We start from the raw sequence: 25144 nt of genomic DNA, 5'->3' as shown, positions 1-25144 counted from the left end.
GTGTTTCTAAGCCAATACACATGTGTCAACAGCAAAACTCATAGTATTGACCGTAGTGGAAGGTAACAATTGACATTTATTTTCGGGGTCCCCAATTGTTGACGTTTAATCAGGAAAAAGAACGTGAGCTTCACTCGTACTTTTTGGAAGGAAAAAGTGTTTCGGGTGAAACAACTTGTACGACTTGTAACCGAAACTATCATTTCAATATTATACAAAAAAAGGAGTTCATTTAACAAGCAAAGCATTAAGATAATATCAACTACAACAATCGATCCAACATCACATTTCTAATGTCTTATTAATTTTTTTGGCTTAATTTTATTTTTGTCCTTTTTTTTAATTGTGCAATTTAAGCTCAACAGTTTATTTTGTGCTATTTTGGTAGGGATGTAAATGGTAAAATTGACGAAACCAAAAATTTAAACCTAAAAAGTATCTGATTTTGTAACATATTTGAGCTGTTAGGAATTTTGGATGATGTGTTCATTGCAAGTAAACTTAATCGTCATGGTTAGGTCTTTGAGTCGGTAAGTTTCAAAAATGTGAAAGACCCAACAAAGACGGCACAAGTCATTTGTAACATATGGTTTGGACTCTGGAATGTTCAAAACTTAAGTGTTAAATGCAAAGTTTGGAAAAGAAAAAGTCAAGGCTAATTTGTTCGACTGCAACATGTTATGAAAGATGTTGATACTATGGGTGCAAGAACGTCGAAAAAAGGAAAACTGATTTTCTCAAGGGAGGTGAACGATAAAAGATCTTATGTTGAAGTAGTGTGACATCGAATTTTAGCTGCATTGCAACATCCTTTGATGGTGTCTCGTTCGAATTTTGGTGAAAATGTGACATTCATTATACAACAAACAGAGAATACAAAGAGTGAGCAAGGAGGGAATTTTTTTCGAGTTACACGCAATGTCGTTCCAATTATTTTAAGTAGTTTTTTTTTTAACCATTAATTGGTATAAGGTTCACTCAGTCAAGATTAAATGGCCAGGTCTTAAACAAACTCGATATATTTATGCTGTCAAATATGTGGTGCAATATGCTAGATAATATTTCCCAATGGACTCTCAACATAGGTCTTTTGGATCATGTGCCAATTGTGCTGTGTGGTAGTATTTAACTTAATTGGAGGAACTTGTTCTTTTATGATGCTTATGATGCTTTCGATTGATATTCAAATTACTGGTCAACGTGGTTTTGTTTCGAAGGACAAATTTAAAAGGTTGAAGGGTAGTTTTCGTGATTGGGACAATGAGTATAGACAAAATGTAGAAGAACGAATATCAAAGTCTAAATTGTCTTTACAACTTTGAGACAAAAAGGGGGAGGAGGAAAATTTATCTTTAGAGGGTCAAGTTTAAAGAAGTGATTTGGTGCATAAAATATTTAATTTATCTCGAATGAATTGTAGCCTACTTAGAGTATATCAGAGTCGGATGGAGTTTCCTTAACTCCACAATTTTCTTTAGAGCAAATTATACAAGCAGTTTGAAATTGTGATAGTTTCAAGAGCCAAAGTTTAGATGGTGCAAATTTTGCCTTCTTAAAAGAATTTTGGGAAGTGTTTAAAAAAGATTTTTTTTTTTATAATTTCTTTCAGGAATTCCATGACAATGGAAATTTGGTGAGTTGGTTTAATAACAGGTTTATAAATTTGTTTCGAAGAAGATAAGTCCTTCATATTTATCAGATTTTAGATCCATTTCTTCCGTTGAATGTGTTTACAAAGTACTTTCAAAATGCTTGGTATATTATTGGTAAGGTGGTGTCTGTAACTTAACCGACTTTTGTCATGGACAAACAAATTCTTGATGGGATTTTGATTGCAAATTTCATGTTTTGTTAAAAAAAATCTAATTTTTTGTGGGAGTTATTTTTATAATATTCTAAGCATTTATGTATAAATTGTTTCAAAAATGTAAAGGGTACACACGAGTTGATTCAAAAATAGGGACCAAAAGTCGTGACATAAAATATTTGGTGGACCAAAATTTGATGAAAGTTTTTAGAAGGAATAAAAACCAAATTTAAGATATTTATATGGATAAAAAATTTATTTAACCTTTAATAGTATTGAGAGTGGTGATGAGGTGAGTGGATGGAAGTAGTTTATGGATAATGTTACTAAAGATATAGGGAATGGTAGTAAAATATTGTTTTGGCACGAACCATGGTTGGGTGGGGATGTGTTAAAAGATTGGTCTGGTAGGTTGTTTAATTTAGTGATGAATAACAATGTTTTCGTAAATATATAGTGTCTAGTAGTGGTTTAGTGTGAGGATGATGGAGCTCGTAAATCCTAATTCAACTTGAAAAAATGTCGAAGTTGTTAGGCTAAACGCCATGATCGAGGTTCGAACCTCAACTCCTCCATTTTTGTATGTGAGTTTTCAATGGCTATTGACATTTTGTCTATCTACAAAACAAAAGAGTGACTATGTTGGAGAAGAAGTTTGTTTGTTTAGGAGGTGAGTCAGTGGAGGAACATAGATAATTATTATCTAACATTTCTTTGCAGAATAATGTGGAGGATGTATGAATTTGGGAACTTAATTCTGACGATATATTTTGTGTCAAAGAAACTTATGTGTTGATCTCTAATTTTGAAGAAATAGCATAGTCCCCTTTGTATAATGTCACTTGGAACAATTCGACTTCCAACCAAAGTTAATTTAATTCAAAGGGGTACCAAAGTTAACACCATCTGTGTCTGGAAGAATTTAGTTTGAATGAAACATCCGATCATTTGTATTATTGGTCCTTTTATGATAAATTATGCTTGAATATATTTTCTTGGTTAGGAATTTGTTGTGCATTGACAAATAATAGTTTTTGTTATGCGATTCAATTAATAAGTTTGGTATCTCATGGAAAGAAAGTGAAGGAATATCTTCATTCGATTCAGTTGGCGTAGATGTGTTCAATTTGAAAGCATTGTAACCATATTGTATTCAATCACCATGATCGTTTAACAAGTACACCTATTGCCATATATAAACGTTTGGTATGGTCCTGGATCAAGTATAAAGTTAAATGTTTCTCTTATGATTACTATCAATAGAGCATTCCATCACTCAAATGTTTACGAGTAACTTTACATATAACTTGATCTTCAATTTTCCTTTCAGATAGGTGACACTGTTGTTTAAATGCTTATTATCGATCAAACTTTTATTGATTAAAGAATTGATGTCTTAATTTAAACTCTAATTTAATAAACTCACTTTAGTAAACATATTTTAACATTTTAAGAGGTATTTTTCATTTGGATAACTTAGTCAAATAAGAAAAGACAATAGTTTCTTTTCAAGAAAAAAATCACTACAAATTTCGTTTTCTTCTCATATTTTCAATTTTTTTTGATTAGTAATTTAAAATATGTCCAACAAGTGTGAGCTCCGTAATTAGAGTTTGCCATTATAACATTACGGACAAAGTTCAAACTACCAAGGACTGTTGTAATATGGTCATTAACCCCGCTATTATTAGTAAAATTCCTCTACCCCTTTAAAAAAAATGAAAAATATAATGTAAATAATCAAATCTAACATCGACAAAAAGTTAATAATAAGCTAATCAAAATCATCAATCACAATAACACTTCGTTAATGAATAAATTGTGTTGCTACAATATGTATATATATATATATATATATATATATTTTAGGGAAAAGAGCTCTTGATAATCGAGTTCGATTGTGAGATAAATAAAGTCTAAAAAAGAGTTGTTTCATCAGAAATCGAACTCCGTTTCTGTTGAAAAATTCGTCCTAAGAGCTCGAGAGTTCAATTGCTTTGTTAATTATCACAATAACTCTAAAATTAGATTACGAGAATATATCTTGAAAATTATGAAGCTACAGGACATGAGAAACTAGAATCACGATTGAGGTAAAATAGGAAATAAAAAATAAGTAAATCAATAGAGATATCCATATTCATTTTATTACAACAAAATCTTTCTAGACAAACTTATTTAACACATACTTCATTCATTACATTTTTACTCCGACACCAAACTTCTAGCAACTTAAAAATCGGTAACTACAATGTCTCCACCAACGTTGTCATTCACATAACATATTTTTGTGACAACAACAAAAGTAAAAATAAATAAACATACGAGGTTGGTTGAAAACAAGTGTTGGTAATTCTAGTTTTTTCTATAGGATTTCCGTGTTTACCGTTCTCAAATCATAATAACCAATTGAATTTCACATTTTTTTCATAAAATATATAAATAAATATACAAATATATACATATAAATATAAATATATAGATATAATATAATAACATGTGATATATAAACAAAGATGTTGGGTTTTTTACATGCCTTAGATTTTCTTCTTCACCATCACAACCTCTTGTTCTCTCTCTTGAAACCCTAATTCTGGATCTTCTTTTCTCTTTATCCTTTCCTCAACAGGATCAGGTATATATCAACCTCTTTGAATCTTGATTGTCCTAACTATAATTTGATCTTTTTTGAATTGTGTTTTGACTAATGGAAGAAAATTGTTTATTGGATTTTGCATGATTCTGATGAATCTGGATTTGAGCTTTGTTATGTTGTTTGATGAAAGGGATTCATTGGTTTTTGGATTGAATTGAATTCATTTTGGTAATTGAGGTGTTGGAAATTAATAAAAAACCCTGTTTCCTGTTTTTTGCTGCATGGTTTGAATTGGATTGGATTCTAATTCATGTTCTGTGGTTGATCTTGTGATTATGTTGCTGAATTATGTATAATTGGTGGTTTTTTGATTTTGTTTGGATGCTAGGGTTTGATGAAATTTGAGAATTGACCTTCTATGCTATTGTGATTTTGGTTTTTGATTGATGAAGTAATTCTGATGAATGGATTATGGAATCTTTTGTTGTTAGATTTGATTTATTGTTTTGTTTCTTTCAGATTCAGGAATTAAAGTGGTGGAATCAGAAATGGAAGATATTGATGTTGGGTATGAGTTATAATCTTTCTTCTTGTAGAGGATTTTTGATTTTGACAATAGAAAATGGTATCACCTTGGATAGTGTTTGAATTGGTTGGTATAAGTTTTATTTAGGGTTTGTTAAGGATCTTGTAGGTTTATTTAAATTTCGATTTGATCAAACATGTGGAGTTGGGAAAAGTTTGATCCTGTGATGTGAATATTTATTTTTTGTTTTCTGAGTATTGAATTGAATTTATTGAGGGGAGTATGGAGAACGTGTGCGATGTGAATCAGTTGGATGCTGATGTTCTTTTGCCACCTCGGAAACGGCTTTTAGCCGGATTGAAAAAACAGAGTTCGGAAAGTGATGCTACTGCATCTCCATCTCCTATTGCTGCTTCTTGTGTTACAGATGTTGCTTCCCCTTCATCGACATCCTTTTCAAGTGAATTTGAAGCTCGACTTAAGCATTTGTTGAATTGTCATTCGAATAACCCTAACCTTACACCCGAGGAGGTCGCGGAGGCCTCGAGAAAAGCAGCGGTCACTGCAACTAAGGCTGCCGAGGCAGCAAGAGCTGCAGCTGAAGAAAAAGCTGCGATAGCAGCAAAGGCGGTTGCTGCGGCCAAGAGTGCTTTAGATTTGGTTGCTTCTTTTTCCGAGGATGCAATCAACAACAAGGAAAGAAATCTGAAAAAGAACAAGTCAAAGAAGCATCTCCCGGTTCAGCTGTTGTACAAGAAAAATAAACCAATAGAAAATTGTAGGAAAGATGAAGAATTGGCTCGAAAGTTACATCGAGCCATGAACAGTTCTCCGAGAATCTCTAAGACCCCTCCAAAATCGGACTCAAAAGGTAGTAGATCGAAGAGGCCTAGAAGCTCTTCAAGTTTTGAAATAACCGAGGGCTCTGAATGCGGCATGGCAGTTGGACAAGATTGCTTATCTTTGAACAATGGCCATGCAATAGGCGGAAAGATTGATTCTGAAGGATCCAACCAAGAGGTATGCTCAAGTAAGAAAGATAAGAAGGTAATCAAATACGATAGGTCTAGCCAAATAGAGATAGATAACGGCGAAGCAGAGTCGAGCCACTCAAAACCGAAAAACTATGAAGATTCACATTCACCTCCCATAGGTAAGAAGAGAGGAAGGACAAAGCTTAAGAAGTTACCCTTAAGCATTTGCACCTCCAAAGATAAGGCGAAGCCGAGGGAAGAAATAAAAGTCAGAAGAAGTTCTTCATTGACTGAAATGAACACTACCAATCAGCATGTTCATACTATACCTGTGTTTCCGGTGGAGCCATCGACTGAACGACTGAAGCAGATCGAGGCAACATCAACATGGAAATGCCAGGACTTCAAGGTACCGGCTTGTATCAAACAAAATAAGGCTGTGCAGTCATAATAATATTCATATACTACACTACATTGTGATGACTGTGTGCTACTGTCATAGAAGATGTTGATAGCTGAGGTAGGAACCATGATGCTTCTTTTTTCTTTTTTACAATATGGCATTTATCTTTTTTGTAAAATCTTATGTTTTGTAATGAATTTGTACCAATTTAATGTACATTTAGATATAAGTGGCTTGCATTATTTCTCTCAGTTTAAAGCTGTACTTTAATTGACAGGAAATGTTGAGTTTTAGGTAGGAGTATGATTTGAATTGGACAGCCTTTTCATTGTGCTGCTGCTGCATATTTCTATTCCTCATTTGTAATGAGAATAAAAGGTGAAAGTGTGTTGGTCTTTTATTTATACTCCTCTTTTATTGTTCTGTTTGTTTCACCTTATGCTCAAAATGTATGTTAATGCTGCTGCTGATTGTGTTTTCCACTAGCTGCTTTAATTGAAATAGAGATTAGGGCATTAAAGATTTAGAAGCATTCCTACCTTGAACAAACATTAAACTTTCTTCTTCTTAATAATTGTGCATATTTATTACTTTATTTTTTTATACAATGTTTATTGGTCACTCCGTCCCACGGTAATAGTCACCTTTGATTATTTCACGCATATTGAAAAAAATGAAAAATGAAAGAAAGAGAACGATGATTTTACTAAATTATTCATATCAATCATTTTTATGTATTTATTATCATAAATGCAAAGTAAAAAATAATAACATAAGAGTGATGCACTGTTAATTAGAGAGTACATTTGAAAAAAAATCAATTAAAAATACTCTCTTTGTACCTAATTATAAACATAACCATAACCATTTGAAAAAGTAATCCTTTTTTTTTTTTAATAAATTTGAAAAAAACTTTTAATTTGTTCATTGCAGACAACAATTTATAGAATAAAATAATAAAAAAGTTGAAATAATAATAATAATAATAATAATAATAATAATAATGAAAATATATATTTTATTAAAAATAACAAAATTTATTTCCCTAAAAAAAGCAAAATTTATTGATTTTATCGGCATGTCAAAGTGAATTCTAGCTACTATGCTACTTTATCGGTACTATGCAGTTTAAAAATAACGATAATTATTTTTTTTATTTTGTTCAAGTAACATAGTAGCTAGAATTCACTTTTAAAGTTGAATAAGTGAGGTGTTTAAGGTTTGAACACCGACTTCTACATATAATAATGTATTGTCTATATCAACTAAGGTATGTTTACGGAAAAAAATTGTATTTTTTTCCGTAAGAATTAAGAGAGAGAGTAGTTGTTCATGTAAACTTTAGATACATCTCACCAAATTTAACAAACTTTATTTGTCTTAGAAAAAAAACTTGGTTTGTCACAATAAACAATAGTTAATCTTTTCATTTTGAGGGATAAATAGAATTAATCTTCTTACAAAACAAATAAGGGAATAAAATTTATCTTTTACTTATTTTTTATTTTAGGGTTTGGGTGCGGTGATAGTTGTCTTCCACGTGGATGATGATACAAATAGATTTGATGCAACAATAATAATTGATTTTAGACGTTTTCTTGGACCAGGAATTGGTGGTTGATGATATATATGCATAGAAAGTGTCAACGTGACACTTACACAGTTAGGGAATCAAATAGCGTGAGAAAGAACAGAAGTGTGACAGCGTAGAATCAATAAAATATGTTGAAATAGTTATGTTTTTCTTGTTGAAATAGTTTAATTGTGGAAGAACATAACATACCAAAATTAGAAGAATTGATTTGATTTGAACCGAACCGTAGAATTGAAATTGCTTATTATTCTCTCTTCCAATACAAATTTTGGTTACAATTGCATCATTACCTTTTTTTTTTCCTATCATAATACCCTTTATCATTTATTATTCTATCTTCTTTTCATTCTTTTAATCTTTTTTTATGTCATAAAATACCGAGAAAGCAACGAGTGTGCATTTTATTCAAGGAAACGATCCTTGAATATCGAGAAAGTACGTGTTATCAATGAGTGTGCATTTTATTCAAGGAAGCGATCCTAGTAAATGATACGACGACAAGATGAAGAGGTTCCTACTCCAACACAAGTTATTATTTCGAGGTATGAATTTTAAGTGAGCTTTGGAAACAAGAAGCTGAGGGATTTCAACAACTTGTTGGAGAGAGAAAGCAAGTACATTCAATATGAAGAAATGCTCAATTTTATCCACGACAATCTTGAGAAGTCAGGAGTTGATCGTGTGATAGCAAACTAGACAAGTAAATAGATATTTGGGGACTACCATCCCAATAGAACTAGCACACTGACTCTCCTGAACACGTATCATGAACGTATTTTGCAAGGATGTGCAAACACCGAGTTCAGGGATTAAGGGGTCAAATTCTCAAAGAAAGATCGAGACCGACCTTAGATAATGATGACAAAATACTAGTAAATGTATCGCTGTATCGTCGAGTGCTCATTTTTATAGAAAAGAGTTTGTCTCCACGTGTATTGTCTAGTTTCAATGCAACCATTGCGATTATGATTACATTGATTGTAACAAATGGGGGGGGGGGGGGGGGGGGGGGGGTAAGGAAGCGATCATGTCCTGTTGGATTTCCTTCTCTGAACCATATGAGTAACTACAAACTATGAACACAATACTATTGATTATTTGATTTTATAATTGAACAAAATAGTTAGGCCAATGTCTTGGTCGCTAACTCTCTTCAGTGGTGTATGGCTAATATCTTAGGCGACTATAACCATTTAAGAATTAAGACCGCCACCCAATTATTATTGTCTTATGTCTAAAACCTAATTAATAATAATTGAATGGTCAAAATAGCTTAAGTCTCATAATTAGGTTTAATAATTCTTGTTGTCCTAGAATCGATTCATGGACAAAGTTAGGGTTAATAGTCATTGAACACATAAAATGCATTAAGAACAAGATTAACCAAATAAAATACAAAGTAATCGACTGCATATTCAAAGAATAATTTAAAGTTACACGAACACATAATTATAGAGAAGTTCCTCTTTCATGAACAAACCTAGAGGGCTACTCATGATTTCTAAACACATAATTTTATAAGAATAAAAGAACATGAGAGAAGGATCACAAGTTGATGATTCCTTGGCTCCCGAATGGCTCTGGTCGCTCCAATCCTTAAGAAAAAGTGTTTCTACCTTCATCTACTAGTAAAAATTGGTTCAGTATTTATAGGCCTCAAATTTCTTAAGTTTTAGGGAAGTTGGTTCGTGATGCGAGCCTATTCCCCGCTATGAGAGGTAGACAATGAGCATCACTTTTGACTCGTCGTTCTATCTCGAGAAGCCGGGCTAAAAGCCCGCGATGAGATAAAAAGAAGCGATCACCTTGATTTCCAATCGTATTCTCGCGATGGGGGGCTCATAGCCTACAATGCGAGATAGGAAGAAAGAAACTCCTTGGTTTCTTCATTCCTTGCTCCTTGGTAATGTAAATTGTTTAACTATTTTAATAATTTTAAGTTAGCGTTTGAAACTTTGTTTGTTTGAAAGTGACATAATGTAAATGGTTTGAAACTATTAGAAGTGACATGCCACATTGAGCCAAGGGTTTTCTCGAGGTGGACTGAGGTGCATTCAGTCTTGATCTAAAGGCAACATTTTCTTTTTGTTTTCTTTTTGCATGCATCTGTAATTACAGAATTCACATTAGTTTAGAACTATAAATTACTGTTAAAGAGTTCTATATTGGACAAAATATGACATGATCATGTGTTCATAAGTGAGGGCATTCCTCACCTCAAAAGGCTATTATCAAGTTTCCACTATCGGGACACCCACCATTTATGTCCATGAACCAAGCCCAATAGGGCTGGTCGTGAGGGTATGTGTTAAAGAGTTCCACATCGGATAAAAGATGGCTTGATCACATGTTTATAAGTGGGGGCAATCATTATCTCACAAACATGTTTTGTATGGTTGTGTTAGGCCCAACCACGATTTTTAAGATGGTATCAGAGCGTCTACAAGATCCATTGAGCCACCTGCTATCAGGATTATACTATCGGGCCACCCACCATTTATGTCCACAAACCAAGCCCAATAGTGCTAACCGTAATGAGGTGTGTTAAAGAGCCCCACATTGGAAAAAATATGGCCTGAACATGTGTTTATAAGTGAGGGCGATCTTCACCTCATAAGCTGGTTTTGTGGGGTTATGTCGGGCCCAACAATTTCTAAAAATCTGATAACATGATAACATAAAAATTTGAAACAAATTTTATCTGATAACATGAAAATTGCACAACGATCAACATGGTTCACCTGTCGAACAATTCATCTCAATCAAACCTCAGTGCGCAACGTTGCTCATCTTTATTAACATGCATAACACAAATATTCTAACACCATAAATTTTTTATTCCAATGTATCACAAAGAACAATCATACGATCTCCTACACAGGGACGAACCCACTTAGCCAACATTGTGGGCCAAGTCCCTTACTTCCATTTTAATTTTGACCATTACTTTTTCCATCCTATGAGTTTCTCGCACACCCTATTCGGATTCTAAAATTCGAATGACATAAATACCCTATAAATTCATCTCAATCAAACATCAGTCCGCAACTTTATTAACATGCATACCACAAATATTCTAACACCATAAATTTTTTATTCTAATTTATCTCAAAGAACAATTATACGATCTCCTACACATGGACGAACCCACCTAGCCAACAATGTAGGCCAAGTCCCTTACTTCCATTTTAATTTTGGCCATTACTTTTTCCATCCTATGAGTTTTTCGCGCGCCCTATTCGGATTCTAAAATCCGAAATGTTTCAACATGTTTTGGAGGTTTTTATGGGGTATTTATGCCGTTTAGATTCTATAATCCGAACTGCATAGGGCGCGCGAGAAATTCATAGGGTGGAAAAAGAAGCCATCTTTAATTTTTTCTACCATACATATATGTTTCTTAGATGGTTTTTCTTGTGGTTTTGGTCCTTTTTCTTCCATGTCCTATATTTATAAATATAACACAATATAATAATATAGGGATAGGATCAAATGACAGCATGGTGTCAAATTAAATATGACACCAAATCTTAACCATTAATTCAACCTTAATCCGACGTCTCTCATCAATTCATTAAATGCTCACATGCTTTCAAATGATCCAAAATTTAATTTTAGAAATAATTTATTATATCTTCTTTTGATTAATTATTTACCAAAAATTCTATGATGGTATTATTACGATTTCTTTACTTTCACTGTTATCTTTTTTTTTTGAAGGGCTTATCATCCTTATATCTTTATTTCTATTAACCTTTTTTATTTTTATTTTTCTTAGAAGAACCTAAAGAAAATTGATTTATAAAGAGCACCAAGGATAATGAATGGACGATTGCACCCAAAATTATAAAAGAACATATGCTACTTAACGAAAGCAAAACACAAATGCTAAAACACCCGATACAAGAATATTAGCAGCATTTTGTCAGCAAAAAAAAAATAGCAGCATGAACTCAAGAATCATACATACGATCCACCAATGAAAGAGTAGCCAATATAACAAAAATGGTAAGTAATTAACCAAGAGAAGAAAGAATAAATTATTTCTAAAATTAAAACTTGGCTCATTTGATCAAACATGTGAGAATTTAATGAATTGATGAGAGACGTTAGATTAAAGTTGGATTAATGGTTAGGATTTGGTGTCAAATTTTATCTGACACCTTGGTGTCATTTGATCCTATCCCAATAATATATGCAACCATAAAAACCATCTATTTTTGTCCATAACTCCTAACCTACCTGACAAAAATATTGAAATTGTTAAGCCGAGCGCTATGATTGAAGTTCAAATCTCGACACATCCACTTACATGCGTGAGTTTATAATAACTTTGTTATTTCGTCTATCAAAGAAAGAAAGTCATCCATTTCTCCCCTTTGTTTCATTGTTTTTTTTTAAGGGTTCTTTGTTTTTCTTTTATTATACGTTTAGAAAAACATACCATGAATATTATTTATGTTTTCATATTTATTTTTCTTTTATTTTGTTTCATTTTTTAAAACATACTTTGTTTAATATTTTTTGAATCTAAATAGAACTTATTTATTCATTATTTTAAAAATTGTCCTCACTACTCAAATTTTTTAGGTCCACCACCACTACTACTAGTCATGAAGATTTTTGCAGTTAATGAGTCTAAATAGCAATGTAAGTGTTCCCATGCCCTTGTACTCTTAATTCCTTCTCTAAATAACACAATTTGGTATTTGTCCAAGGATTTATAGAGAAAAGATCAAGAAAGAAATTTTACCCATTTTATGAAAATAATTCAAATGACATACCTTTTGGATAAAGATGATGAATCATGAATGACTTGATAAGAAATATAAAGAAATTAACCAACTTGTATGGGTGATGAGTTGATGAAACAAAAATGTGAAAGATGAGAGATTCCTGCGTGTTGATACAAACGTGTTTTATGTGTAAGACAACCGTCTTTGAGAGGTTACAATTAGGGTAGAAATTATAAGGTTTAAGATTAATGAGTTACTAATTGAGTGAGTGAGTACTTTTAAAAAAGCAGCAGTTACATTGTGGTCATTCTCTGGAGAATTGCAATTGTCAATGGTGAATTGTGACTCAAAATTTAAGTTTAAAGGGTTTTTCTATCAGGTGCAAATTTGCACAAGTTAAGAAGTTTAAAATAGTAACTCTGCATTGGAACTTGTACATTTTGTATTTAATATATAATTTTTGAATAAATAATTGTTGTTTTTCAATAAAAACTTACTACGTTTAGTTGCTTTAACATGTGCAATATTGCACATCTTAGACAAACCCAAGTGTAAATAGGTCACAATTTGCTTCGTGAATTTGACAGAAAAGGTTTTCTTGTTTTCTTAGAAAACAACATTTCCCTAAGTATTTATATGCACGCATTTCCCTAAGTTTTATGGAAATTGGCTTGTGATGCGAGCCTAACAGGATTGATCTCTTTGGCCTCATGTTCTACTCGCGACTAGGTCATGTCATAGCTGATGCCCATTGTTTGCGAGCAATGCTATATATCTAGAAAAATAACATCAAGAATTCTTCAAGAATAAAGAGTAGTCAATCACAATGCACTATTTGCCACAATTCAAGGAGGTGTGGCTGAAAAATAGGAAGTGGACAAATAAATCATCCAATTAAATTTTGCCAACTGTGTTTTGAAAAATTCTTGATGCTATTTTTCTAGAGAAGTAGCATTTTCCATTGTTTGCAACAAAATCTCGCTTGGACTCACATATCTTATTGTGTTGAAGATTGATTTTGACACCCCCTTTCGACTTAAGTGTTACTTATTTTTCACACCACGATGGTAGGAGAAATGACGGATAGGGTGCTACTTCTAGACGATACAAAATGTATGAAAATTAAACTAATTTTTTTTCTTCGAAAATGTGTATATTTAAATATATTTGTACTCGTAGTGACGGTGAGGAAAGTCATGCGTAAAAAGTTATTAGTACTATAAAAGGAAAGCAGTCAAGTGGTTTGTTAGAAGTTCCATCATTCGCGTATGTTCATATTAGAAGTTGTTATAGAAAGTTCTCAAAAAATAAAGACAGTTGTTCTATAGCACAATTCTATTTTTTAACTTAGGGTTACGAACATATGTTCTGATTGGTGTTTATTTTTTTTTTTTTTAACAAATGTTACCGGTTAATTTCTTCGAAAAGAAGAAGTTGGCTAGCAGCAGAAATCGATTCTTAACTCCTACATAAATTATGATACTTTTTCAATGTCTCAATTCACACCACTTAACCACACCCGTGTCCTTTGGAGACATTTTAATTGGTCTTTTAATAGTAATGGTACCATTTCAATTTGGATAATGTCAAAACCCAAATTTGTCTTTTCATCAATAGGTGTTGTAATCCTTCAAAAAAAAAAAAAATCAATAGGTATTGTAATAGTTTTAATGGACTGTCTTAGTATTCAAAATAAATGAATAAACAAATGAAAATAATTCAATGTCACTTATTATTTTATAAGTAATTTATGACTTATGTGACACAAATGATAAGATAAGACATAGTCTAACTCTAATCTCCTATCAAAACTAAAAAAAATAAAACCTAGTGTAGTCAAATATGTTAGTTTAGATTAAGGTTTCTTCCTCATATACCCACTACAATTTACAAGTTTTTATATATATATATTCGTTTGACTTTCAATTAAATAAATCAGTACATAGTTTGAATGCTATACACCAAGTCCATCAAATATTACCACGTGGTCTAGCACAAATGATTGATACGTAATGTGTGCATTGAATAATTTTAGATACCGAGTTCAAATTTTATTCATAAAAAAATATCAAATAAAATATGACGTGTTAAACAAGAGCTTTGCCCGTGGATGCTTATTTAAGAGCTATGAATATGCTCCAAATCTAATCCAATATAACTACTACTTCAAACATGAACACAAGGAATGATGACAAGGTGAAGTTTGCAGCTCAAGAAGGTGATATGAACCTTCTCTATACTTTAATTGAGGAGGATCCATATGTTTTGGAATATATAGATTTGATTCCATTTGTTGAAACTCCTCTACATATAGCTGCATCAATGGGACATGTTCGATTTTCCACTGAAATTATGAGATTGAAACCTTCATTTGCATGGAAGCTAAATCAACAAGGGTTCAGTCCAATCCACCTTGCCATGCAAAACAACCAAAAGAGTATGGTGCTTCGATTTGTAGACATGAATAAGGAACTTGTTAGAATTAAAGGAAGGGAAGGTTTAACTCCTCTTCATATTGCTTGCCAAAATGGAGAAATTGACCTTGTAGCTAATTTCCTATTTGTTTGTCCAAATTCTATTGAAGATGTTACTGTGAGGGGTGAGACTGCACTTCATATTGCTGTAAGAAATAAACAGTTTGAAGCTCTTCATGTGTTGGTTGGTTGGTTGAAGACAAATCGCCAAAGAGGTGCTAGGGAGTTGGAGAAATTAACACTCAACTGTATGGATGAGATGGGAAATACTATTTTGCACATTTCATCTCTAAACAATGACTCAAAGGTATCCTTCTTTTTCTAGTTTAATTTGTCTTAAAGAGTCCCACGTCGGATAAGAGATGGCCTGACAATGTGTTTATCAGTGGGGGCAATCCTCACCTCCTTACAAGCCGGTTTTGTGGGGTTGTGTTAGGCCTAACCACGATTTTTAAGATGGTATCAAAGACTCTTCCAGATCCATTGGATCACTTGCTATCAGGTTTCCGTTATCGGGCCACTGATGGTATTAGAGCCTCCTCCAAGATCCGTTGGGCCACATGCCATCAGGTTTCCGCTATCGGACCACCCACCATTTTTGTCCACACTCCAGATGTCCACTCCCGGGCGTGAGAGGGTGTGTTAAAGAGTCCCATATCGGATAAGAGATGACCTGACTATGTGTTTATAAGTGAGGGACAATCCTCACCTCACAAGCCGGTTTTGTGGGGTTGTGTTAGGCCTAACCACGATTTCTAAGAATGTCTTCTTTATATCTCTTTTTTGTACCCTCAATTATAATTTAACTTAAAACTTTGCTATGTCACTTATTTTTACTTAAAAATGAAATTTTTTTATGCTACTAATATATTTTACAATTCATAATAAAATTCGATTTACAAATCAATAAATAGCTATTCTAATTCACAATATGAATCTTTGATTTGTTATTCATGTTATTCCAATTCACAGGCACTTCAATTGTTAGTAAAGACTAAGATAACTTTGAATGCAAAAAACTTGGAGAACTCAACAGCATTAGACATAGCAGCAAGTGCCTCAATCAAGGGTATATTACTAAGTGCTGGAGCAAAACCTAGCTCAAAAGTCAAAGATGCCTCCAAACTTGAAGATAAATTAAGATCAAATGTCACATTTATGGACAAAATATTAGTTTATGTCCTACGCATTAGAAAAGATATATCAGAGGAACAACGCAACACTTTTCTAATAGTTGCTGCTCTTATTGCAACTGCTACATATCAATCAGCACTTAGTCCCCCTGGTGGAGTTTATCAAGGTAATGCTGAGGATCACAATAATAATGTGAAAAACACCACTTCTTTGAATTCTAATGCAACAATGCCCCATGAATATGTTGGTAAAGCGGTTATAAATGAAGGTGATTTTTTTTCCTTGTCAATTTTTAATACACTTTCACTTTTGTTATCAACCATGACAATATATCTTTTGACCCCAAGTGGGTCAATAGGTGGTTTATTGTTCACACCAATCTTTTGGTTTGCATATTGTTATATCAATAATATGAGGTTGATATCTCCTACCAATGCAACCAACACATTCAATTTAGTTATGGTGGTTGTATTCAGCTTCTTCTACTCTTTTGTGTATTGGTCATTTTTTATTGTGTACAAGAGACTTAAGATTAATGGTAAGAATAAGGAACTCAAAATTAGGAATAGAATAGTAGGAAATAAGTGGTAGTTATGGCATTGTTGTAGTCAAGGGAGGAGAAATGCTTCATATGGACTATGGTGGATCAATGCTTGAAAATAGTTTGAAGTGTCAAATCCTTGTAAGTAATAATTCATATAGTACCACTTATCCTCGAGGGAGAGAGAGACTCAATCGCAACTAGTATTATATTGTCTCAAAATTCAACTTATGTTTGTTTTATCTTATTTTTGTCGAATCAACTCTGAAAAGGTCATCATCTCAACCATAAAGACCGTTCGATGCCAAAATTAGAAACGATTTTCCAACAACGGTCAATCTTAGACTTTGTGGAACAACTTTTTCACTCAAGGTGTTGTCTTGATGCAAATTTATCAGTTTGTTGTCTGGATCATTAAGGGCATTAGTAATAGTCCACTGCCTCTATCATTACAAAGAAAACATGGTAAAGATAATTGATGCTATGAGACTGCAATTCATCTGCTGGCTGAATTCAAGGGAAGCAATTCAACATCTATTTGTAACTTTTACTTTCATTGTTATGATATTTCGTGTGTATTAAATCTTAGCAAATTACGACTCGGTTATTGCATCATATCTTGTATTCTATTGAATAATTTATATTTTCTAGCGTATATATTTTTCTTAAGTAGTGAGAATGATATCCCTATTTTCTTGTTTGATCGGTGAGAAATCTATTGCATCAATGTTAAAATATCATTTTCAGTTAGAGGAAGAAATTATAAACTCGTTTCTCTCTCTAAGTCAAACGGTTCTACAACTATGAAGACATTATGATGCAGGGGAGTTTCCTTAGTATTTTATTATTTCGGCCCAATTTTATTATTTTTCTGTTTTGTTTTCTATTTTGGATTTTCGGCCTATTAGGGTTTTGTTATTTCCTAGTTAAGCTTAACAGTTGTAGTCTAGGATGCAACTTTTATTCCTTCAATAATATTTTAGATAGTTTTCTCAATTTCTGTTGGATTTCGGAACCCTATTTTCACAAGTTTGTCGCTTGCAAACTTGTTTATTTTCAATCTAGGTTTAACACTTGCTAACCTATGCTTCCGACTGCATCAGTTGGTAACAAAGCAACTTTCTCCAGTTCTTTTCGTAACATGATCAGCCATGGGACATCAACCAGTGACGAGGGCAAAGTTTGTTGGCATAACCATGACTCTTACCACGACCATCAATGCTTTGACTGCAACATTGGCGATATTAACAACACAGCTGAATAACAACACCACCTTCTCTCAAAAAAAAAAAAAAAAAAAAAACACCACCACCAACAACATACACAATCAAAACATGGGTGGTGGACCAATTAGGGTTCTACGTGGTGGAAACAATCACATTATCAAGGATTCGAGTTCTTCAAAGGTGGAGAAGACTGATCCATTGCTTGAACTTTTAGATCAAGTTGAGGATGTAATTAGGGTTGATAATGATACAGTTTGTGATAAAACCGCTCATTCCTTTAATTCACAAGATGGAATTGCTAACGAAGTCCATGTCAGAGCCAACCATCTAATTGAAAGGACTAAATCACATATGTTGTATTTTTATATAAAATATTTCAAAAGATAAAGGAATTAATTAGCACATTTAACATGTTTATATCAGTTACTTATCATTCCCAACGTTAAAAATTTGTTAGCTATTATTGTGGCTTTATTTTTGCATGACTGAGTCAATTTTGTTGCCATATAAACACATTATAACGTGAACAATAAAATATAGAAAAGTTAAGCTTTGTTCTTTCTCATACTTGGTCAGTAGCAACAAAAGTAAAACCACAGGCATACCTCACAAATTTGTTTTCTTCTCCTACAATTTTCTAATTCCTGAGATAAACATCTGCCTGATCAAATTATCATTCTTGCTGTTCTGTAACCTCCATAACTTGGAGAAGGACCTGTTGAATCCTGGGGAGTTTGCGCACATTGAGGCGGATAAATTCCAAGGACAGTCTTCGTGACGCCTCAGGTTAATACTAACGTGATTTTACAGGATTACTTTCTAGTTGCGGTATTGCGGTTGCTGTTTACACATCAGGTACAACAATTTCTTGTTCGTTGTTATTTGAAGTTGCGGTGGCTGCGGTGTTATTCGAAGTTGTGGTTGCTGCCTTATTATTCAAAGTTGCGGTGTTGCGGTTGCTGTCTACACATCAGGTATAACAATCTTGGAATTTATTCTTAGAACTGTGACCGCAAGTTAAGATTTGGGTGATTAATTTACAAGGTACACAAGTTTCATTTAACAATTAATTAACAAATTAAATTGCCGTGAACCTCTATCTGTTATTTATTTGCTTTGCGAGATAGAAGTATTCACGTTAATTTATTTGGCTTTCCTAAGCTTCAATTTACATTATTATAATTATTATTATGGAATCTGCTTTGTTGAAAAGCCCTTATAGTAGAATTTTGAAACCAAAAATTGGACACCATATTGCTCAATATAGTTACAAAGATGGAAACAACCAAGCTATCGATTCTAAATTTAATTTACAAGTTTTGACAGGTGATATACATGTGAATGTTGTTTCTCATACAATATTTTCAATGAAGGAAAAACCATGGGTGGTAGACTCAGGCTCTACCTCACATATTTGTGCAAATAAAAATATGTTCACCTCTTATATAACTATAGGGAAAGGAAAGGAACATATCATTTTAAGTGATTTGAAAACAGTTGACGTTCTTGGTAAAGGAAAAGTGAATTTAAAACTCTCCTCTGGAAAAATCCTCTCTTTAAGTAATGTTCTCCATGTGCCTCATATGAGTTATAATTTGGTGTCTGTGTCTATATTGAGCAAAGCTGGTGTAACCGTTAGTTTTGAATCAGACAAAGTTTTACTTTCAAAATGTGGGGGCTTTATAGGCAAAGGATTTCATAGTAATGGTTTATTTGTGTTGAATATCTCTACAATTATGAATAAAAATATTTCCTCTGCATGTTTGATTGATTCATATGATATTTGGCATGCTAGATTAGGACATATTAGTTCTTCATATGTTTTTAAATTAGATCGTCTTGGTATAATTTCTCTTGGTGATAAACAACATGATAAATGTGATGTTTGTGTTGAATGTAAATTAACCAAAAAGACATGTCCACCTATGCAACGTGAATCTAATTTGCTTGATTTAATTCATACTGATTTAGGAGATTTAAAGCAAACTCCAACAAGAGGTGGTAAATGTTATTATGTGACTTTTATTGATGATTTCTCTAGATACACTAAGGTTTATTTATTAAGGCATAAAGATGAAGCGTTTGACATGTTTTTATCTTATAAAGCTGAAGTAGAGAATCAATTAAATAAGAAAATTAAAAGAGTTAGATCTGATCGTGGTGGTGAGTATATTGCATTTAATGAATTTTGTGAAAAAGAAGGAATTATACATGAAATAACTCCTCCTTATTCTCCTGAATCTAATGGTGTAGCTGAAAGGAAAAATAGGACTTTAAAAGAAATGATGAATTCTATGCTAGTTAGTTCTCATGCTCCTAATAATCTTTGGGGTGAAGCTTTATTGTCTGCATGTTTTTTATTAAATAGAATACCTCATAGAACTACCGGTAAGACACCATATGAACTTTGGAGAGGTCATCGGCCTAACTTGAAATATTTAAGAGTGTGGGGGTGTCTTGCTAAAGTCATGTTACCTGAACCTAAGAAAAGAAAGTTAGGATCTAAAACATCTGATTGTATGTTTATAGGATATGCTCAAAATAGTGCTGCCTATAGGTTTCTTGTCTTGAAAAGTGATGTTTTAGATTGCAATACAATTATGGAAACTAAGAATGCTGAATTTTTTGAAAATATTTTTCCTTTGAAATCTAAATCTGAAGGTAGCTCTAAGCAACCTTTAGAAATTAATTTTGAAGGTCCAAATGAGGAATTAAGGAGAAGTACACGACAAAGAAAAGAGACATCCTTCAGAAGTGATTTTTATATTTATCTTGTTGATAACGAGCCTAAAATTTTTCATGAAGCTATTTCTTCTTCTGATTCAAAATTTTGGAAAGAAGCTATTAAAACCGAAATTGATTCTATTACCAAAAACAAAACTTGGATTTTAGTCGATTTACCTCCAGGATAAAAAAATATTGGTTGCAAATGGATTTTCAAAAGAAAATATAATCCTGATGGGTCAATCGATAAATACAAAGCTCGTTTAGTTGCAAAAGGTTTTTCTCAAAAAGAAAACATTGATTATTTTGATACTTTTGCTCCGGTAACGAGAATTTCCTCAATTCGGATTTTAATAGCTTTAGCTTCTATTTATAAACTTGTTATACATCAAATGGATGTAAAAACTGCATTTTTAAACGGCGATTTAGAAGAGGAAATTTATATGGCTCAACCTGAAGGATGTGTAGTTTCTGGTCAAGAGAAAAAGGTGTGTAAACTCCTTAAATCTTTATATGGTTTGAAACAAGCACCAAAACAATGGCATGAAAAATTTAATGAAATTTTGATTAGTGATGGTTTCTCCTCTATTGAAGTTGATAAATGTGTTTATGTTAAATCTTTGGATGGAGAACATGTTATTATTTGCTTATATGTGGATGACATGCTCATTTTTGGTACTTGCATTAATATTGTAATCAAAACTAAATCTTTTCTTTCATCTAAGTTTGATATGAAAGACATGGGCGAAGCAAGTGTTATTTTAGGAGTAAGAATCATAAGGAAGGGTGATAGTATAATACTATCCCAACAACATTATGTTGAGAAACTTCTTAAAAAGTTTGGTCATTTTGACTCTAATCCTGTGAGTACCCCTTATGATGCTAACTCTAAATTAGTGAAAAATAGAGGTGATCCTGTTAACCAGAATCAGTATTCTCAAGTAATTGGGAGCTTACTGCATCTGATGAATTTTTCTCGACCTGATATTGCATATGCAGTAGGTCGCTTGAGTAGATATACTCATAACCCGAGTCAGGATCACTGGCAGACACTTGCTAGACTTATGAAATATTTGAAAGGTACCATGAATTATGGTATTGTATATAGTGGATTTCCCGCTGTACTAGAAGGGTATAGCGATGCTAACTGGATCTCTGATTCAGATGAGACAAAATCTACTAGTGGTTATGTATTCACACTAGGTGGTGGTGCGATTACATGGAGATCAGCTAAACAAACAATAATTGCTAGATCAACTATGGAGTCAGAGTTTGTAGCTCTAGAGTTGACTGGTAGTGAAGCTGAGTGGTTAAGAATTTTTTTGGCAAGTATTCCTTTAGGAACAAAACCAACACCATCAGTGTCAATTCATTGTGATAGCCAATCGGCTATAGCTATTGCAAAGAATACATCTTACAATGGCAAAAATAGACATGTACGTCTGAGACATAGTATAGTAAAGCAATTGCAAAAATATGGAACTATATCGATCGATTATGAGAAGTCAGAAGTGAATCTAGCCGATCCACTGACAAAGCCTCTAGGGATGAAATTAATATGTGAAACATCGAGGGGAATGGGACTTGAGCCAATTGAAAACGATAAGTAACGGTAACCCAACCTTTGTGATTGGAGATCCCATGAAGAAGGTTCAATGGGAAAAACAAGTTACTTGTTAGTTCTGTTAGCACTGAAACTTTTCGTCCTTTTCCTATGGTGTATGATATTGGATGTGAGAGTGCTAATCTATATAAAATTGATGGGTAAGCTTAAAAGGATTTTAATGATTACCATAAGCCCTTATGGGTGGTGTGTGGTTGGAGCATGCACTAGATGGAATCACCTATATGAGTGTCAAGTGGGGCCGCTTGCATGAGACTGTGGCGGGTCTCTAGAGCACTCATGAATACCAGGCACGCGCATGGCCTATTAGCGCACAACGGCGTAACAGCTAGAATTGTGGGGGTGTAATGTGATTGTGAGACCTCTAACGCATAACAAGTGTCTTGGGTTCCATAGCTTGCTAAACCAATTCACTGTGTGTTAAGTCTTACTAGTCTAGGACGGGTTCCATAGCTTGCTATACTGTTCCGATGCATTACATCTACCGATGTTTACTCAGGAAAATTCTTTTATTCATTCTTTTAACTTTTGAAATATGTGGGGGATTGTTGTATTTTTATATAAAATATTTCAAAAGATAAAGGAATTAATTAGCACATTTAACATGTTTATATCAGTTACTTATCATTCCCAACGTTAAAAATTTGTTAGCTATTATTGTGGCTTTATTTTTGCATGACTGAGTCAATTTTGTTGCCATATAAACACATTATAACGTGAACAGTAAAATATAGAAAAGTTAAGCTTTGTTCTTTCTCATACTTGGTCAGTAGCAACAAAAATAAAACCACAGGCATACCTCACAAATTTGTTTTCTTCTCCTACAATTTTCTAATTCCTGAGATAAACATCTGCCTGATCAAATTATCATTCTTGCTGTTCTGTAACCTCCATAACTTGGAGAAGGACCTGTTGAATCCTGGGGAGTTTGCGCACATTGAGGCGGATAAATTCCAAGGACAGTCTTCGTGACGCCTCAGGTTAATACTAACGTGATTTTACAGGATTACTTTCTAGTTGCGGTATTGCGGTTGCTGTTTACACATCATGTACAACAATTTCTGGTTCGTTGTTATTTGAAGTTGCGGTGGCTGCGGTGTTATTCGAAGTTGTGGTTGCTGCCTTATTATTCAAAGTTGCGGTGTTGCGGTTGCTGTCTACACATCAGGTATAACAACATATACCTAAGGAGGTTGTTAGTGTTTTCTCTGATTCTAATTATTTGGCTTTTGACGAAGGGGAGATTGTGATATTAAGCATAAGGCACATGGTGAAAGCGTCAAGAACAGCAGATTGGGAGATATTTTTAATTTCAATACTAATCACTTGAGATCATCTCATTCTAAGTTCCTCTGCCATTGGGATCATTATTATGGTACACCATTATGTAGAACTAATTATAGTTCGACAATTATTAAAGCAAAGAAATGTAATTAATTTTTTTTGGACTTGATTAAATGTTATAGTTGTATCACATGGTTTCACATTGTAGCCATCTTTCGTATTCCAGGATGATAACTCGATTTGAACATTAATTTATTCAGGTTACTAGAATATATAACCAATGAACAAGTAACTTGACTAAAATAAAGTTCAAATCGAGTTATCATCCTGGAAGACGAAAGGTCACAATATATATATATATATATATATATATATATATATATATATATATATATATATATATATATATATATGGGTTTTGCTAGAAGACACCCTTTAGAGCATCCACATCCATGCCACCCATTTGGGTGGTATAAATGGGTCCCACATAATATAATATATTATTTCATCCTTTACAATTATTTAAACCACTCAACCACATTTTCTAAATATCCATACCACTCTTCTAAAATTTTAAAATGGGTCCCATCAAACATCACAATGTCTCTTGCATTTATATTTTATATTATTTTTATCAAAGAAAACAGAAATACTACTGTAGCATTGCAATACCACGGTGCCAAGAAAAAGTCTGACAAAATGCTATTGGAAACTGTGATACCACGGCTTACAGCAGGCGATGTGTATGCTCTTAGAGGTGTCTTTTAGCAAGTCACACCTCAAGTAGGCATGACAACAAAACCCATACCCGCGGTTACCAGCCCGAACCAAACCCAATCTGACGGGTTTTACCCGTTTTGATTGGGTTTGGGTATGGGTATGGGTTTTCCCCGATTTCAAAACATGAGTATGGGACGGGTAACGGGTATATAGGTACCCACCCCGAACCCATACCCAAACCCGTCCCAAATGTAAAAAATTACTTTATGTTGATATGTCATGTTATTTTGTTTGATAATTGTCATGTTAATAAAAACTACCATTGATATTTAAAGTATCAACCAAATCATTCCATCTAACAAATGTTAAAATGAGCGTATTGTTCGATAATGTATTACAACGTTGCTCTTGTGAATGAAAAAACTTCTATTTTTTATTAAAAACAATTATTCAATGCGGGGACGGGGATGAGGCGGGGATACCCGAACCCGTAGGGTACGGGGATGAGATTCAATTTCTCATCCCCGCTGGGTATGGGTAGGGTAACGGGTAAGTATATGAGAATCGGGTATGGGGACGGGGAAGGTAAAACCCGTCCCCACCCCGCCCCATTGCCATGCCTAACCTCAAGGTGTGATATCCACTTTTTAGTTATAACTTTGCTAAAAGACACCTTCATAAAAATTAGTTGGTGTCTTTTAACAAATGCCAATAGGATAACTTGCTAAAAGACACCTCCATAAAATGTGTCTTCTAGCAAAACCCTATATATATATAGAGT

At 33.3% G+C, this 25144-nt stretch overlaps 2 protein-coding genes across 2 annotated transcripts; both read left to right on the top strand.

The window, feature by feature from the left end:
- The first annotated feature begins 4341 nt into the window (after nt 1–4341).
- On the top strand, nt 4342–6706 carry LOC146900547 (PHD finger-like protein). The gene is made up of 2 exons (XM_085732172.1): nt 4342–4442; nt 4923–6706. Exon 2 carries the CDS (start codon nt 5212–5214, stop codon nt 6352–6354), a length of 1143 nt encoding a protein of 380 aa, XP_085588298.1. The 5' UTR covers nt 4342–4442; nt 4923–5211; the 3' UTR covers nt 6355–6706.
- Nucleotides 6707–14652: 7946 nt separating this feature from the next.
- LOC146900546 (ankyrin repeat-containing protein BDA1-like) lies at nt 14653–17440 on the top strand. The gene is made up of 2 exons (XM_085731649.1): nt 14653–15417; nt 16083–17440. Exons 1-2 carry the CDS (start codon nt 14809–14811, stop codon nt 16833–16835), a joined length of 1362 nt encoding a protein of 453 aa, XP_085587775.1. The 5' UTR covers nt 14653–14808; the 3' UTR covers nt 16836–17440.
- The last annotated feature ends 7704 nt before the right edge of the window (nt 17441–25144 follow it).

This window comes from Medicago sativa, chromosome 8 (assembly GCF_051527215.1).
Source record: "Medicago sativa cultivar Bolivia chromosome 8, Bolivia_mono, whole genome shotgun sequence".
Lineage (NCBI taxonomy): Eukaryota > Viridiplantae > Streptophyta > Magnoliopsida > Fabales > Fabaceae > Medicago > Medicago sativa.
Note: the sequence above shows the minus strand (reverse complement) of the source record. Positions and strands in the feature narration are given on the sequence as shown.

Bases quoted from the DNA above. Each gene is read 5' to 3' on its own strand.
- LOC146900547 (XM_085732172.1), top strand. From the start codon at position 5,212: ATGGAGAACGTGTGCGATGTGAATCAGTTGGATGCTGATGTTCTTTTG.
- LOC146900546 (XM_085731649.1), top strand. From the start codon at position 14,809: ATGAACACAAGGAATGATGACAAGGTGAAGTTTGCAGCTCAAGAAGGT. The intron at 15,418-16,082 runs GTATCCTTCTTT...TCCAATTCACAG, and splicing joins CTCTAAACAATGACTCAAAG to GCACTTCAATTGTTAGTAAA.